This window comes from Falco punctatus, assembly GCF_963210335.1.
Source record: "Falco punctatus genome assembly, chromosome: 7".
NCBI lineage: Eukaryota > Metazoa > Chordata > Aves > Falconiformes > Falconidae > Falco > Falco punctatus.
The window spans coordinates 72,820,932-72,838,273 of NC_137587.1; the positions used below are offsets into that span (position 1 = coordinate 72,820,932).

Here is a 17,342-nt window from a genome sequence, read left to right on the forward strand (position 1 = left end):
TGCTTTCCAGTGCTGCCTCTTTTATTTCGAAGGTCTTGGAGAGCAGTGGGGAAGTGAAGGCTGGAGCTGGTGTCCTGGCCCAGTGCTGCCTGGCAGTGAGCTGTATTTCCCCTGTTGTTCACTGAGGAGACATGCCAGGAAAATGATTCAACCCTTTCCATTATTAACCTTGCAGAACATCTCTACCACCTCCTTGCCATTCGGTGCCCATGCCCCAAGGCCACCACCCTGGCAGCTCTAAGATGGAGAGGATGGTGGTGACCCAACAGAGGACTACAGGTTCCAGCGTGCAATTCTCTGCCACACTCTGGCTAACCGAGATGCGCACTGGGGCTGTGCACTCGCACGCTCAATGGGCAAGAAGAGCAGAGGAGAGCTCAGGCTGCATTGCAGGGCTCTGTAGGCCAGCATGTATAAAACGCCAGGGCCATTCCCAGCCGGTGTTAGCATTTGGTCTCTTGCACTGCATTTACTTGTCTCCTTTTGTGTCTGGAGACCTTAATGAGAGCAAAAGATGCTCTTGAAAGGTCGTTAACGAAGCTGCTGGGGAGTGTTTTGGCTTTGTGCTGCGAGGAGCTGCTGCTCCGTTGCATGTGGTGCCTTTGTTCCTTCCTTGGATGCACCAGAGCAGAGCTCATCTTGTTAGTGATGGTTTGGCTCCCTCCCGGCATGTTTTGCTTCGGCTCTTTCAGTTCCCCTGCCTTTGGTTCATGTGAACATGGCTTATTGGGGAGGGGTGAAGAAATCAAGGGGCTCAGGACAGCCCTTGTCTGTGTTGTTTTTTTTTCTACTGCTGAGACAGAATTGGGACAAGCTAAGGGTCCTGAGCTCTGCATTGTTACCAGCAATGCTGGGCAAGCCTGCATGGCCCCTGCATCCTGCTGCAGGCTTTACCCAAACCAGAAAAACAAAAATACTTACTTTAACAGATTTGGAGTGGGGGGAATTAGCAGGACTTTTTGTTTTTCTCAAGTGTCAGAGAAGGTGAGTTTGTGTCTCTCTTGGCTCCAGGCTGGCTTGTCCCCTCCTTTGCTCTTTTGCTGTGGGCTGTGGAGACCGACAGCCCTGCTGCTATTTCTGGTGGTGATGAGCTGGTGATGGGAGATGAGGGATAGTGAAAACAAAGTGTAGGGAACATTCATTAGCAATTATCCCTGCTTGCAGCTTGCTTGGGGTTGCTGTTGGGGACATCTGATAGCCACTTAATATATGTTCAAAGCGCTAGCTCCAGAGTCAGGGTGAATGTGAGGGTGGGTCTGATGGCCAGTTTTTGGAGGAGCTCAGTGCTCAGCTCCCTTTTCCAGCTTGTACTCAGATGCTACATTTAACCTTGAGCTCTTTCTGTGTGTTAAGCTGCCTTCCCCCCTGCCTCCCCCCGCTAATCTCTTCACAGCTAGGGTCTTACAAACCTGTTAGCAGCAAACTGGAGCCCAACCAGCGTGGTCGCAGAGATGGGTCGAGCAGGGAGGGTGGTGGTTGCGTGGATGCCAATGTATGGAGAGTATACGTGGGGTTTTTGACTGTGTGAAGCAGTGGGCTGGAGCAGCAGTTGGTAAGCTGTGCCTGCTGTTCGCAGCCCACGGAGCCCACCGTCCTCCAAACTGTCTCGTTGCAAGCCTGCTACAAGGTGGCAGAAGGTCTGAAAGGAGGCTGAATCATTCTTTTTTTTTTTTTTACACCATAGTTATATTGCATAAGCCCTCTCCTTCAAGCTTTCCTGCTCCTCTGCAGGATTGGAGGAGGGTGGGTTTTCTTCTTCAGGGACAACCTGGCCTCTGGACTATATTTGTTGTAGAAAGCCTTTTTAACCATCTTCTCCTAAATGCTAACTTGCTTCCTAGTAGAGGCAGTGTCAAAACCTGGAGTACTGGCACCTGTCTTATTTACACCCTCAAGATTATAATGATGAGTGCCATTGAAATTAAGAAGGAACATCTCCCATCAGACTCCTGGCTGGTTTTGATTCTTGGTCTCCAGTAGAGAGGGAGAGTGTTTCTCTCCAAGATGACCTTTTATTTAAAAAACTGCTGTTGCAGATCCTCTTTACTGGGGATATGCTCTGCCTTCTCTCTCTGGCTCAGTAGATGTGGCTTTTGGACTTTTACTACAAGTCTCAGACAGTGGTTGCTGTCTTGTGGGGTGTAGCAGTTGGGAGTAAGTTTGTTCTCCCTCTGCTAAACTTACCACGTTGCAAATTGTAGAGTGATTTGACTGAAGTCTTACAGCAGCAACATTGAGAAATTAGGTTTTTTACTTGTTAGACACTTGGGCAGCTTTGGAAAATGTAATGGGGACAAGAACGTGTTTGGTGTTTTGGTGGCAGCATCTCTGCTGAGACCAGAAGCCAGCTGAGTAGCTGCCAATAGGAGAGGCATCTTTGGCACAGGGCAGGTAGGTACCGATGTCCTAGCTAAGCTGCAGAAAGAGCCACAGAGGTAGAGGAGTGCTGCCATTCAGATGCTGTCTGTCTTGGTCCTGTTATGACCAGAGCAGATAGCGTAGATACAGTTGGTGGTGGCTAAGGTGATGTTGCTCATGGTGGTCATGCATGATATTAAGAGCAAGCACTGTTTAAGGGACTAAATAACAACAAATTTTGGGAAGGAAATACTAACAGCTCCCGTGACCTCTAGGGAATAAGGTCCATGGAGGTGGTTTCTAAACGTGAAATATTGGCAGCTAGTTATAGGTGTGCTGGGGAGAGGCTGTGGTCATGGTCCTCATGATGTGTGGCAAAATCATATCTGGCTGTTTCTCTATTCAGTTTGCAGGCAGTGGTTTCAAGGGTGCAGCAGGCACATCTAATTTTTTGCTGCTCTCCAAGAGGAGTCTCTGTTCCTACCAGCCCCTGCCCACACACTCCTGCTGTTCACCTGCTTCGCTGGACCCTTCTTTGAGCAGTTTGGTCCATTAACCTGGCAGAAAACTGACTTTACCCAAAAACTCCCTAAATTTCTGCAGGTGAATGAGGAGAATTAACTTGTGGCAGGGACTGGGGGAAGAGGGGAGCCTGGACATTAGATTGGCTCAGCATCTTGTGGGAGCTCAGTCTCATCTCTCCACCTGGGAGCATCTTGTCTCTAGGCAGAGGAAAGGGTTACAGCTTTTTCTCACCTCTGGCAGGCAGGAATATTCTGCTTTTGTTGTTTACCAGGATGGGATAAGATGTTTCCCTACAATAGGGAGCCTTAAATGTAGCAGCTTGATAAGAGGCTCCTTCCCTGCCTCCCAGGAGTGAGATGCCAGAGGAAGGACCAAGGCTTTTAAAATGCAAGACGTGAACAGATTTGGCACACATACAGAAATGTACCCTGTGAGCAAAGATAAAAGGCTGCAGTGTGGAAGTGTAAACCCAAGTCACAGCTGTGGCATCCGCCTCAGCCTTGGGATTGGATTGAGCTGGAAGCTTTTGGAGCTGAAGGTTTGATCCTGGTTTTGGATGAAAGCTGTCAGTGGAGAAACCAACCTGACTGTTGCTTTTACTGCTGATGCCAGGGTGCCTGTTAAGGGAATGTTCCTTGTATGGGGGATTGTAAGGTGTGTGTGTGGGGGGGACATGGTGATGTCCAGGTCCACCTAGGAGATGGTGTCTGAGGAGATACAGGAAGCAGCTGTACTCCAGGCAGCAAGACCTCTATGGCACACTGGTTCCAGACACACAACCTGGTTGAAGAAGCCACTGGTTGAACCGTATGTAGTAGAGTGGGGATGGACTATCTCTGCGACCAGATTTGGATGGTGACTTACACCCCACTGCTTTATGGTGTGACCTTCAGAGGCTGTGCTATTGTGGGAGCTGCAGAGTAGGTCAGGTCCTCTGGCTGCAGAGCGGCCACTAGTCACCTGCGTGATGCTGAGAGCAATAAGGCAGTGCCAGCATTTTGCACTTACCAGGCGTTGGTGGGGGATATTCACGTTGGCTTTTTCTAACCTTCCAAGATCCTCCTTCCCTGCAAATGGGAAATGAAAATCCTTGGCATTGACATGGAGCAGTGGAAGCAAGTCAAGTAACATGGCTCAGCCAAAAAAAAAAAAAAAAAAGGAGGAAGAAACCTGTCCAACCCCAGATTGGTACAGCAGGGTGTCCGCGTGCAATGCAGATCAGTGTGGCTCTTTCTCCTCCAGGGCGGGTGTTGTACAGAGCAGCTAAGTGCACGTACATCTCTCTCTCTCTCTTGCTCGGTGAACAGCTCTTACACGTTGTTGTAAAATGAGAGGGGCTGGAAATGCTTTCTCCGGTTGATCCAATCCTAGTGTCAGGCTTCTGTAAATATCCCCTAACTGCTGGCAATGCTGCCAAACCCCGCTACAGCACAGGGAGGGTGGGTTGCTCCCTGCTTCCCTCTCCATGCCCAGCTGTTCCAGGGCAAAACCAAACTCATCTTGGCAGGTCAGTAAGAGCTTTTCAAACACTCAGCCTAGGAGTCATTTGTTAGTAACAAATGGGGGATTTGCCAGGACACGCTGCTCCATCTGGTCTGGCATCCTGTCCCCTACAGCAGCCTTGACAGATCTGCTTGAGAAAGGCAGGGGAGAAAAGGAAAAAAAAAAAATGGCAGCAGTTTTTCCCATGGAAGAAAAAAAAACCACTTTGGCAGTCTGTTTGAACAGGGTTTCCTGGGCTGGAGCACCTTCATGGCATGCTGTCACCTCTGACCCTGTCAACACAGCATTGTAGCTAATGGAGAATCTGAAGTGATGGTTGGCATATGCATTTTTTTATTAGTCTTGCATTTCACTTCTAAACACCAGTGAGGCTGAGCTGCATCCAGAGGACCTTGGTGCACTTCCCTCATTGAGTGTTTTTTTTCTCTCCTTTTTCTCCCCATGGTTAATGAGAGAAACAATCTGTTTATTCTCTCCCTATTAAAATTCCCCTGTGTCTTCATCACAGTGAAATCTCTCTGTAGACTCCATGTTTGCAGACAGCCTTGTGTGGAGATGGCTGGCTTCTCCAAGCCATCAGCTTGGTGTGTTGCAAGCATTTTTCTGTTGCTTGCCCTTTACATTCAGAGGAATCTCAAGGGCTGTGTCCCCCACAGCAGGATGGTGCCCATTCTCCAAATATCAAAGCCTTTGTGTTTGGACTGAGCTTTGTGGGGAAGAGGTGGGGTATCTGTAGTAGAAGTACCTGTAGCTGGGACAGCTGCTTCAACAGAAGAGGTGGCCACCCTTCGCTGGTCATCATTTTGTTGGATTTGCCAAACTCTTTCGGTTGAGGTGCTGGTGTGCTGCCTGTGACTGGCTGGGGTTTAGTGGGGGTACCTACATCCCTGGTCAGCTGAATCTGGGAATGCATTGGACTGAAAATTGGTCTCATGCTTGTCCCAGCACAAAGCAAGGCAAGCTTGGCAGGGCAGGATCCCCAGCCGCCTCTCTGTTGATGCCTCGTGCTTTAGATCAGCTTAAGGCAAGTGTGAAACCACACCTTTTAGGCAGTGAAACACAGGTCGGTGCTAAAGGGGGCTGAGAAGGATTAAGGAGCACACAGGGAAGCAGCTTGGTGAGCAGATTCGAAAAGGGAGCAAGCTCTAGCAGAGGCATGATGAGAAGAGACTTAGAGAGGGGCTCACTGATTGAGATCCAAAGCTGCAATGGGTGTTTGGGGTTTTTTCATTGAAAGTTCTTGAACGGGTTTAGTCTGAGCTGCTACAGCCTAGATATAACCCATCTCTTAAATAATGATTTCTCTGCTCCTGATTGTCGAGCTCTTTCCAAATCCATGGCAGTTCGCCTGACTCTGTTTTCTGTGTGTCTCTGTGTTCTGCAGTATCCGGATCTGAGCCAGGAGTCTGGGTCTCCATTTGTCTTTATCTGCACTAATCCCCAGGAGATGGTTGTGAAGTTTCCCATCAAAGGAAAACCCAAAATCTGTAAGTAGTAAAGTTTCCACAGATGCCCCCCTTGGCCTTTCATGCCTGCTCTCATCACCATCTCTGCTTGCCTTTGCCATATGAGTTCGCAACCTTTGCCCTGTGCTCTTTGATCTGTAGGTGTTTGTTTAATGACTTGAATACATCTGTAATATTTTTTTTTGTCTTTGGTTCCCCTTTCCCCAGATGTTGCTTCCTTCTAAATACATGCCTCTTCCTGCCTCTCCAAACACTCAGGAGTCAAAGAGCGCTCGTGTCTGCAGCTGATCCGCTTCTGGCATCAGCCTGAGTCAGGATACGAGCCAGTGCGGTGATGCTCAGGCAGACCCATGCTAGCTCCTTGTCTGTGGTTCAAAATTACCCTTTTGCCTGTGAGGATGGTGAGGACTTGAAGCAGCAAGAGCTGCAGGGCCAGATGGATGTTCTTCATCCGTAGGCCAGCATGATGGGGTGTCCTGGCAGAGTTGCAGGGAACCACCGCAGCATCTGTCCGTGCTCCGCTTGCCAGCGTTGTTAGTCCCTTTTATGAGCCACCAGCCCCTCTGCAGGCTGCCAGTTATTCCTACCCGCTGCTGTAAAAAGGATGGAGGAGGGATGCAGCAGCTGGGGAGCCTGCAGTAGCTTCCATCCTTATTAGCAGCCTCCCCACCACACAGCCTGGGGAAGGCACTGTACACGCTTTCAGGGGATGTGAAAAATTAATTTGATGGTCTAAAAGCAGCATAAGCAAAAATAGTCTTGGCTGTTTGTTTAGCAGAGCTGATGACTGGGTTTTCTTTCTCATTTGCAGTGTGGTTCTCTAGGAGTAGTTATCTAGTAGCAGAGGGGTGGCAGTATTTCTCAGTACCAGTTAGGTAAGGGCTTTTGAAGCACAGTGTAGGATTTTTTTCTGTTGTTTTTGAGGGCTTTTTTTTCCCCATCTGTGCTCAGAGAAGCACCATTCTCCCACGGCTTCAGTCTCTTCCTGGGTATTGGGGGTATTTGTGCCCTGCCGGGGTACTGAGAAGGCAAAACGATTTGGTTTCTTCACAGCCTTTGTAGCAACAACTGGGAGGTGTGTTCAGCCAATGGTGACAAACGGTGCTTGGTGAGCTGCAGCACTTGGATCTTGCTAGTGGCACTGTCTTCCTGCAGGGACAGGTCTTTCCCGGTGTGCCAGTGAGCAGGCAGGGCTGCACCGAGTTATTTAGGATGCAAACATCTTTGCTTCGGTAGAACAGCCTCATTGCTGTGGCGTGCTGGAGCAGCTGCTGCGGGTTTTTTTCCTCTTTTTTTTCCCCTTGTTTTAACCTCTCCTTGCTCTTGTACAGGTGCTCTCATGCCCCTTCACTGCCACATCTGCCTGCATTCAGCCGGTGGTGGCTAAGGGGAAGCTGCTGTGTGGTGTGAGCACAGGGCAGCCAGCTTCTGCTTGTCTGCCTCGCTGGGTGCAGGTGCTGCCAGTCCCCTCCCCATCTGTCACATTGTCTGCTTTGTGTTGTGACACTTTCCTGCTTGGAGAAGGATCAGTCTAACAGCCTGGAAGGAAGCTGGCTGTGCTGGCGGCTGGCTGTGCTGCCCGCTCCTGCTGCTGGCCTTGCCTTTCCTGCCCTCCATCCCGACAGGAGCTGTCATGAGAGCAGCGGCAGGGGAGACTGTGGAGTTGCATATTCACCTCCCGGAGGGGACATCGTCTGTCTGGGTGATATTTGTGACAGCCTTGGGAAGGAGCAGGGAAGCCTTTGACCTTTCATTGGAGTAAGGCGCTGTTTTAATAGGAGCTGGCATTACATCTGAGGCAGTCAAAAGCTTAATTCTCCAAGCTGGAAGCAGAGCAGGGGGAAGGTGCTGGCTCATGTCCCCACCTGAGCTCACCGGCTGCCCCGGTCTTCTTGAAGCCTGGCTCAAACCATGACAAAATGCCAGTTTGTCTTGTTGGGAAGCCAAGCCATAGTGGTTTTCCTTGCCAGATAACAGCATGGACCTTGCCACAGTGACATCTGAATGCTTCTCTGTTGCAAGTTAGTTGTTTCTAGCAGCATGGGGAGGGGAAAAAAAGAAGTAACATAGCTCAATTTTTGCTGCTATGTTATTGTTTGTGTGGAAGGGATGAGTACTGTGTTTGTGTTGCATCTGGGAGCATGGCTTTCCCCAGACACATTCCTGCTTAGTTTTAGCACATGAGGACAAAGCTTCCTGGCAGTTCTCAGGGGTGATTTCCTTGAATCCAGGCAAAGCTTCCCTGAAGCCTCCCTCAAGCATCGCTCAGAAGCCACTCTTCAACAGCCGATGGCTGGAAGAGTGTAAAGGAGAGGGTGAAGGGACACGTCACAGTGTGAGATGAGAGTCCTTAAATCATTGAGTGGAAAAAGAAGGGGACCCTGGGGCTGTTGCCTTATTTTTAGCCTTTTCCTAAAGGTTACCTGTGTGGTGTTTTATGTTTGCCAGCTGGCAGAGCAGAGGAGCCTTCTGATCACTTTTGGGGTCCAGGAGGAGCAGGCAGGCATGGTAAATATGAAGCTTCTAGCCCTGGAGATGACACAGTGTTGGTGATGGGGGACCAGAGCATGGAGCAAAGTGTGAACTTGCTGCCTTTCTCCTGCCAAAAACCCCACAGCTTGGTGACACAGTGGTCTGACACACTGCTTCCAGACAGTCTGGCTGTCCTGGCTCAGCCACGTAGGGTGCCCATTGCTGTTTCCAGCCACTGCAAGGAGGGGGCTTCTTCCCCACCCTTAGGCAGGTAGGAGAAGTCTTCTCCCACAGAGGGTGGCAGAGGGGATGTTGGATCTCCTCCACCTCCTAACTACGGCACAGGACAAGAACGCTGTCTGAAAACAGATGCTCCCATTAATGCCCTGTTTTGCCCTTTTGCTTGGCCTCAGTTTTAGTTTTCTCATTTGTGATGGTGGAGAAATTTTGCAGACAGCATTTTGTGTCCCATGGGCTGCGGACTGGTGTTTCTGCTCCTAATTTCAGCCTGACCGTAGCTGTGTTTCAGTTTAGGGATATATGGCATGGTGACTTGCAAACTGTTGCTCATGTCTTTTTTCACACGTGTTATGGTTTTGGTGCATTGAACTTCCTTCCTTCTCAGGCTCAGACAGGAGGAAGGCTGGCCCAAAACCCAAGCTGAAGGAGGAAGACTGGTTTCAGGGAGGCTGTTTTGTCCTGGTGGGACATCCTGAGCAAAGCTGTTTTGTAACCTACCTCTGCTGGGAAAAGTATTGTCAGGCTCTTCGTTGGGCTGAAATCGAGAAGTTTTCTTGGTTTGAAGAGAAGGTGGTGGTCTCTGGCTGGTTTGGAGCCATTTTCTCTGGACAAGCACCTGCTTCTCATGGCACATGAGCATTTACTGGCAGTTTTTGGAGCAGTGGCCAAAGTGGGACTGGTTTGGAGCCTAGTGGTTCTTGTCTCCACCAGGGATTAGATCTACTGTGTGCTGTAGCTGGGTTGGAGGAATGTAGTGGTCCCAGAGACCACATGGGCTGTGCTTCACCCACAGGGTGGTACCAGGATTGATCCCCCCGAGGGATAATGCTGAGGGACCTGGATGAAGTGCTGCCAGCTCTGGCTCCATCCACCTCACTGCGATTTTGCTGGGATGGGCTCTTGTCTGTCCATCTCCTTAGGATTAAACTCTGATCCCCTTGCCTACCTTCCTGATAGTGTGACCACAGCGGACCCCCATGTCCCTCCCAATGGGTGCGAGAGATGCTCCCCAGGGACTGGGGCCACCCTCCCCAGCTCAGAATGGGGTCTGTGTTGGAGTCCCATCCCTGCTCTCAGCTACAGACAGAGGCAGGATGAGGCTGGCATTTGGAGGATGGGAAGATGCAGGGGAGCAGGAGCAGGGAGGCGAGTTCCCAGGGAGACATGGCATTAGAGGAGGTGACTTGTGCTGGCTGACAGCAGAGCTTCTCTGGGAGGCTGGGTCTTTGCCGTGCTGTGTTGCTTAAGGTCACTTTCCTTTTCTTCCTCTCCCTTTTGGAGGAGAGAGCTTTGCCTGGGAGAGCGGGAGCACGCTTGCTTTTTTACAGACAGGGAGAGGGGTACAGGGATGCTCCTGTGAGGCAGCACATCTCCCTCCTGGCTTGCTTGCCGTGCCTGGCTTTTGGCTTCTTCTACAGGAGTTTCCCAGATCTCGTGTTCTGGTGTCCTGCTCCTCTCCCAGGCAGGAAAGCGGAGCTGGCAGCAAAGCCACCAAAGGGCTGTGAAGGACAAGGGGAGGCAAGTGCTTTCTCTGGGTCCCACTGGAGCAGCTGGCCATGGGCACCTGGGCTCCCAGAGGCACTGCCCAGTGGCAAAGGCAGCATGGCCCTCCCAGTTGGTGGCCTTGGACGCCGCCAACCTGGCACTTGGCAGCACTGAGCAGTTGGTCCCCATGACATTGTGTGCCCCATTGCATCAGCATCCCCAAGCTGAGGGTTTATTGTCCCCAAGCCCAGCTTTCTGCCACACTGTGAAGAAACATGACTGCAACATGGTCCTTGATGGTCTCCCATCTCCTTCAAATGTGTTGACATGCATCCTGCGGGCAAGCGAAGGGATCGGTTTCCCCCCTGGTAGTGGCAGGCAGGCAAGTACTAGATGTTAATTTACTCTCCACCTTGCTGAATTTCTCCCTCTTCAGCATCTCTTTGCCATGTTGGACATATTTGCCCCTGGCTCTCCGGTGTCACGCCTGCAGAGGGAGGCCATGGTGGCTGGAAACGCCTGGCTCCTCAAGCATGATAATTGAATGTGACAGGAACACACTAACTAGGAGACCTTGCTGCCTCCAGCTTATTTGCATTGCAAATAGCATTTAAAAATAAAGAGTGATGAGAATTTGTTGTGTTTTTTTTTTTTTTTTTTTTTTTCTAATCCCCTCTTTACAGGGAAGCTGGATGCAAAGATCCATCAGGGAGCAAAGAAGGGGTTAATGAAGCAGAAATCGATGGGGTGAGCCTCGGGGGAGCAGCGCTTTGTTCCCAGGAAACACCCTGACTGACACAGAAGGGTGCCAGGATGATCCTCAACTCTGGAAAGCAGGTGCAAGACAGATCCCACAGTTTTTAGGTATTGCTTTATCCATTGTGTTCCAAAAGCATTAAAAGAGATGTGTTTTCACTGAGCTCTTGCCCAACAGCCCTGTGCTTCCCGGGAAGTCATGCACTGTGGACAAGGGTGGGTGGGAGATGGGGCTTGACAGGATGGGATTCAACCAAGCGCTGGCATCTCCACATCTCCTGTGAGCACCAGATCCCAGGACGGGCAAGGGGAGCTCGCCAGCAGCGTCCAGCCCAGCTCCATCCATCTCTGCAGGCAGGAGGTAGCTCCATCCTGGCTTTGGCAGCATCTCCCTCCCCAAAATGTGCCTCAGGGTCTTTTTGGCTGGAGGGGGTCAGGCACATCAATGGCCTCACAGGAGAAGAGCAAGGAACTGGGGGACAAGAGGGATGGCTCCCAACAGCCAGAGAGCCTGAGCCCTGCCAAAGCTGGGGACTCGGGGCGAGAGGTGGCCTCTGTTCCTGCTCGGAGGCTTTCTGCTCACAGGAGCACTCTTGGCATCACCATCACCGGGAAGCGCCCAGCCTTCTCTCCTGATTTGTATCAAAGCAGCAGCCACCCCACGAAGCTGAGCCCCCCCTCCAGCAGCTGTGTGCTGGAGTTAAAAACCTGTCCTACCTTATAAATAAGATTAATTTCTCCTTTTTTTTTTTTTTTTTTTTTTAATCCTTCATATTCAGCATCTCCCCGCATTGCTGTGTCTGTGCTCATTACACATTTGTGTTCACTGGGCTGTGAGCCTTTCCTGCCATGTTGCTCCAGGCTCTGCCTTGTTGTGGTCTAAGTGCTCCTCCTCATTCCCTGGAGCCCACCCTGCTCCGGAGGGGACAGAGCAACCCCAGAGCACCGCTAGCATCCCCCCTCCTGCTCAGGGACATGGTGGGGAGCAGAGCAGGGCTGCTGGCTCAGCTGCTTGACGCGATCACTGGTTGCAGGTTGTCCCAGCCCTCTGCCTCTGTTCCTGTCACTACCCCAGCAGAGAGGAGGAGGAGGAGGGTGTGAAGCCTTCGTGGCAGCTGCCTGCACCCCCTGAAACTCAGCAGCTGGATGCTGCAGCGCTGGAAATGATCCCGCTAGCACTGTCCTTTGCTCCGGGTGTTGTCTTCTCATTCCTTTTGCTGCCTATGGGATCTCTGAGATGCTGGCAATGGTGGCTCTGGATTCAATGCCCACCCACATCATTCCTCATTTGGAAAACCTCTGTGGGTGTTTCAACTCTGAGTCGCCCAGGCACAGCATGGAGGTTGTGGTATGGGAGCTGCTGTTTGGCACGGCAGAGGGAGACGGGCTTCTGCGGCTTCCTTCTTCCTCTGGCTGCATCCCCCATCCACCAGCCTGTCCTGTCACTTGTGTCCCACCAGTGTGGTCCCACTCTGCTGTGCTGGGACACCGGTGGCTTCCTGGCATGTTTTTCTCTTCAAGTATTGTGGAGGTCCTCCTTTCTTTGGTCTGTGTGCTTTGAGAGCAAGGGGAAATGTCAGTGATGCCCATAGGAGTGGAGTTGGAGAGAGACAGGGGACTTGGGGTGGCATCCTGTGGTCCTGGTGCTGTGGGGGGAAGGAGGCAGTAGAGGACTTGGCCTTGGTGGCTGGGTGGGAGAGGCAGGACACTGAGGTTGCTTTGCCTGAGCTGCCTGCAGCTCCCTGGAGCATCTTTCCTGGAGGTGGAAGGCATCGACACTTAAGCAGCTGGCCCAAAGGCAGCGCTTGTGGGGCCAAGGCTGGGGAGATGCTCTTCCAGGCAGAAGACAGGTGCATGGAGAAGGAGCATCTGGTTATGCGGTGGACGTCTTTCACAATAAGTCACTGATATCTCTGCTGCCCTGCCCTGCTCCTTACCGGCACGGCCTGGGATGAGCAGGATGCTCAGGACACCAGGCGCCCAGGGTGGAGAAGCACCCAGGGAGGATGTGCTCAGCACCCAGGGGGTGCACCCAGGCTGGGCTCCACATGCCACAGCGCTGGGGTTTCCAGCTCCCGCTCCTCACTCCAGGAGCGCAGCGCAGCGCCTTTGGACAAGGCTGTGACAGAGTGGGGTCTTGTACTGTCCCCGTGGGACAAAGGGACTGTGGGGCTCGTGACCTGCCCATCACAACCAATGCCCATCAAATTCCCCATCTCGGGGCACTGCTTCCCAGGATGGGTCGCTCACCCTGTCCCGGGCCGGGCAACGGGGTCTTACACGGCCCCCCGCAGCGTGTGAAATACCCCCAGAAACGTGCTTCCCCCCCCCGCTTTCCGAGGTGGCACCGCGGCGGTTCCGGCTTCTCGGGGGGGAACTGCTCCGCTCCGGGCTTTGTTCGCCGCTCCTGCGCCCCGGCTCCCGATCGCGATCCGGTCTCCGTGTTTTCCGGCCGCGGCTGTCGGGCGCCGGCGCCCCCTTTGTGCGGGCGGCGCCGCGTTTGCCGCCCGCCGGGGGCGGCGTTCTCCGCCCTCCCGCTCCGGGACTCCGCCGTCCGGGTTTTGCGCCGCGCCTGCGCCACCCCGCTCCGGCCGCCGGTCGGGTTCCGGCTCCGGGCTGCCGCGTCCCCGCCAAGCCGAGCGGAGCCGAGCGGAGCCGAGCGCCCTCCCGCCCCGCCCCGCCAGGCGGACACCGGCGCGGCCTGCGCGGCGCGGCGCGGCCCGAGGCGCGGGTGGCATGGCGGCCCCGGCGGCCGGCCCCTAGCTGCCGGCGGAGCGGCCAGGCGGCCCCATGGAGGAGACTTAGGGCCGCCCGGGACGGGAGCGGAGCCGGGTGAGTGCGGGCCCAGCCCCGCGGCGCCCCGGCGGAGTGTGCGGGCGGGGGGGGCGCCGGTCGGGGACACCCGTGGCCGTTGGGCCTTGGCCCCGCTACCCCGCGTGACCGTGGGGCCCGGGTGGTTGCTGCCGCCGCGGCGCTGCGGCTCGGGTTCCCCCCGCCGTGGCCGTGGGGCCTTCCCCCGCGGCCGTTGGGGCCGGGACCCACCCTGCGGCCTTCGAGCCCCCCCGGCTGGTTTAGGCCCCCTCCCGTGGCTGGGCGCCGGCGCCGTGTCCCGGGGGCGTCGCTCCGTGACCGTTGGGACGGGGGTGTGTGCCCCCCCTGTGACCGTCGGGGAGAGCCCCTCCCCGCCTGTGGGGGTCGGGTACCCTCCAGAAGTGCGGGGTCACCCCCCTGCCACCGCGGGGGTCACCTTCCTCGCGGCTACGGCGCCAGGGGGAAGGCCCGGGGGCACCCAGGGAGCGGGTGGGCCTGGGGGTCTCCCCGGCTGTGCCCCCCCCGCCGCCCTGGCTGTGTGCCCGGGGGTCTCGCCGTGTGCGTGGGGTGCGGATCCCCCTGCCGCGGGGGGGGGGGGACTGGGCCCCCGCGTGTCCCACCGCCACGGGTGCGTGGGGGGGTTATGGAGCCCCCACGGCTGCAGGGGGGGAATCCCCCGCGTGCGGGGTCACCGCCGGGGCAGGTCTGGGGGTGGCTGGGCGCGGGATGCGTTTCTGAGGGGGCAGCGGTGGCCCGGGGCGGGGAGTCGCCCCCTCTTGCTCCCCCGTCTGTGCACGGAGGGTTGGGAGGTGAGGGGCCTGGGGTGCCCCGGGCGGGCTGCTTCCCCCGGGGTGCTGCACCCCAGCCCTTTCGGGGTGCCGTGGGGGTTCGCGGCCCCTCGCGGGGGACTCCTGGGGTCACATTTTCCCAAAGGTGTTTGGGGAGCACGGGCTGTGCGTGCGCGGCGGGGGGGCGGGCGCAGCCCCTCGGAGCGGGCTCCGGGCTCCGGCCCCTTCAGCTGCCACCGGGGGGGCCGCCGGGTGCCCCGGTGCCACAGGACGAGCGGCCGAGCCGCCGCGCCGGAGCCCTTGCTGGTGGGGCCGGTCCCGGGGGCGACACGGTCAGTGACAACGTGGCCGAGCCGGTCGGGCGTCCCGTAAGGGCTGCTGGATCCCGCGAGCGGGACGGAGCGGAGAGGGCACCGCTCCTGCCGTGGAGCTCGGGCCCGGCGTGCGCCGGGAAGGTCACCGGCTCGGCCCGCTCAGCGAGGCCAGGCTCCCCTCCGTCTTCCAGCCGGGTTTTTTCCCTTTCCTTTTTCCCCCTTTCTGGGAAGGCCCTTTCCCTTGGAGGAGGTGTTAAGACACGCGTTTGTCCTGGCACATGCCGAGGAACTCACCGATCCTTTTTACTCCCTGCAGAAGAATTAAGGATGCCGGCATCAGAGCTGGCTTTTGGGTTCCGGCATGCACAGGGGCGGCGTGGGTGCTCGCAGCCTTCCGTGCCTGGACATCTTCAGGAAAACCTATTGCCACGCTTTGTGCGATGACTCCAGCACCGGATTATGCTGCACATTTCTAGCTCTTTGTTGGCAGTACATGACCACACACGCATGGCACTCAAAAAATCCAGTTGGTGTATTTTATTGATTAGCTCTTGACCAGAAATAATGTATAATTTATTATTTTGAAGCTGTTTCGGTCTCAAAACAGAAATCCTTGCCTTTTTATGCCCTCATTCATCCGGCAAGGTTTTCTCCTCTCCCTGTGGGGTAGAGCTCACTGAGGAAGGGAGACATGTGCAGCACTGGGAGCACAGCTGTCTCAGTGGTGCGAAAGGATGAGGATTTAATGTTTCACCTAAACTGGCCTCGCATTCAGGACAAGGGCTGTGAGCCAGTTAGAGCCACCAGAGGAAATTAATTATCAAGCAGGTTGTAATGATCTGTAATAAAGTATGGCCAGGACACAGGGATTTTCTTTCTTTCGTTTTTCAAGTTGGGCACTTGGACTTGGTTTCCAGTGGAGGGTCTGTGTGTTTTGTGGGTTGCCATTAGGCTGCTCGTTAGCTGGAGGGGCTGATGTGTGAGTGTCTACACACGTAGGTGTCTCTTAATACACGTGTTATCCTATCACAGTGTCCTCTGCGCATGCTGAGAACAGTGTTCTTCCTTTCCTGGGGAGAAGCTCCTGCAAATAAGGGATGTTTGTCTGTCTGTAGCCCTGTGCCGCGGGCTGTGTGGCAACTGCAAATAATCCCTCTGCAGTTGCAGGGCTGCAAAGTCCCCTCACGCTCGCTGCATCCGACTTGTCGAATGTCAGTGGGCACAGCATCTGCTTCTGCTGCCTTTAACGCTTTTTCCCTTTAAACCATTAGGTGAGCTGAAAATTTGCCTTTTCGGGAAGAAAGGGCTCACAAGGTGTAAAGGCAGCTGAGGGGTTCTCATGCTGCGTTGGAGCTACCTAACAGGTCGTGTATCTTTATTACGTATGAACAAGAAGGAAGGACCAGAGTTCACTCTGTCTGGTTTATTCTCTTTGACAACTGCGCTGCGCTGAATCAAAATTTGCCTCCAGATTATATTTACAGTATCTTTTTAATTTGAAGTCCATGAATTAAAGAAAACTAGAAGCTGCCTTATCTTTCTAGCACTTGCATGTGGGTACCCCATCTGAAACAGAGTCGATGTCCATGAGTCCATGTCGTGGCAGAGTTTGGAGACCCGTGGCTGGGGTCATGCTCCTCAGGCTTGGCCGTGATGGAAGGGTGGTTGGGCACCAGAGTTGTGTGTTGTGCCTAACACTGTGATTTACTCGGCATTTCTTCAGTGTATGTTGCCTAAAAAGGGATCTTTCTCTGCTTGCTCGTGGAGGGAAGAGGAGGAGCTGGACTGCATGGCGTTGCTGTCGACCTTGGAGGGGCTGGGAGCGGGGATGCACCTCCCTGCTGTCCCGGGGCACCTGGTGTGGCACGGCTCAGATTCAGATTAGGGCCTCTGGGCACTGATGCAATACTAGTCCCAGATGTAATGCAGTAAGCCTCTTTGTCCCCTTTATCCAGAGTATTATGTAAATAAGATGGTATTTCTGGTCCCAGGTATGTTGTTTCGGGGATGTGTGACAGTGTGCGTGCACAGCTATGCCCTTTGAGTGTTGACACTGCTGCTTCTGGCTGGCTTCCCCAGCTGGAGGCAGGGACCTGCCGGGGACAGGCAGCGAGCAGGCAGATGCTTGCGGGGATCGTGTCACATGCTGGCTCCCTACCAAAAAGAGGTGAGGCCGCAGCTGACCTTGCCAGGGACTGGTGACAGTTTAACCGTGCTGGGTTGCATGTACACAGTGAACGCAACAAGCAGGTCAGATTCGGGTAGTCTGCAGGAGATGGGGTGCTTTCTCACTGAGCTGAAGGTGAGGTCCATGTTTATATTTGAGGTTTGCTGCAGAATATGGGCTGAAGTTTCCCTGACCTCTGCGTGAGGAGAGTCACAGGTCTGTTCCCAAACTTGCCCCATATTTCTTTGCACCTGATGGTGGTTTGTGGAGAGGTGTTTTCAGAAGCACCAAAGTCCCTGAAGCACCTGGAGGTGGCCTGGGCTGCCTGCAGTTCTCCTGTGAAGCTGCTTCTGATGCTTCATGGGCACATGTCAAGTGCACGTGGGCTCTCTGGGTATGGGGAGAGCCAGTCCTTTGTCCGTGAAGCTTGCTGGCTTATTTGGGAAAGCGGTAATTT

The 17,342-nt window shown here is 54.4% G+C and overlaps 2 protein-coding genes across 3 annotated transcripts in view; both read left to right on the forward strand.

Annotated features, from left to right (window-relative positions):
* Positions 1–10,968, forward strand: part of TRIP4 (thyroid hormone receptor interactor 4) — a 34,319-nt gene extending 23,351 nt beyond the window's left edge. The window contains exons 12-13 of the mRNA XM_080397125.1: positions 5,771–5,873; positions 10,733–10,968. Of these exons, the coding sequence (XP_080253251.1) occupies positions 5,771–5,873; positions 10,733–10,800 (171 nt within the window). The 3' untranslated portion in view covers positions 10,801–10,968. The remainder of the gene's footprint in view (positions 1–5,770; positions 5,874–10,732) is intronic.
* Positions 10,821–17,342, forward strand: part of ZNF609 (zinc finger protein 609) — a 75,596-nt gene continuing 69,074 nt past the window's right edge. The window contains exon 1 of one of the 2 annotated variants that reach the window (XM_080397109.1): positions 10,821–10,913. The gene's annotated coding sequence lies outside the window, so the exon portion shown is untranslated. Of the gene's footprint in view, positions 10,914–12,872; positions 13,638–17,342 lie in introns of those variants that run through there. The other variant, XM_080397108.1, reaches the window with a different exon arrangement.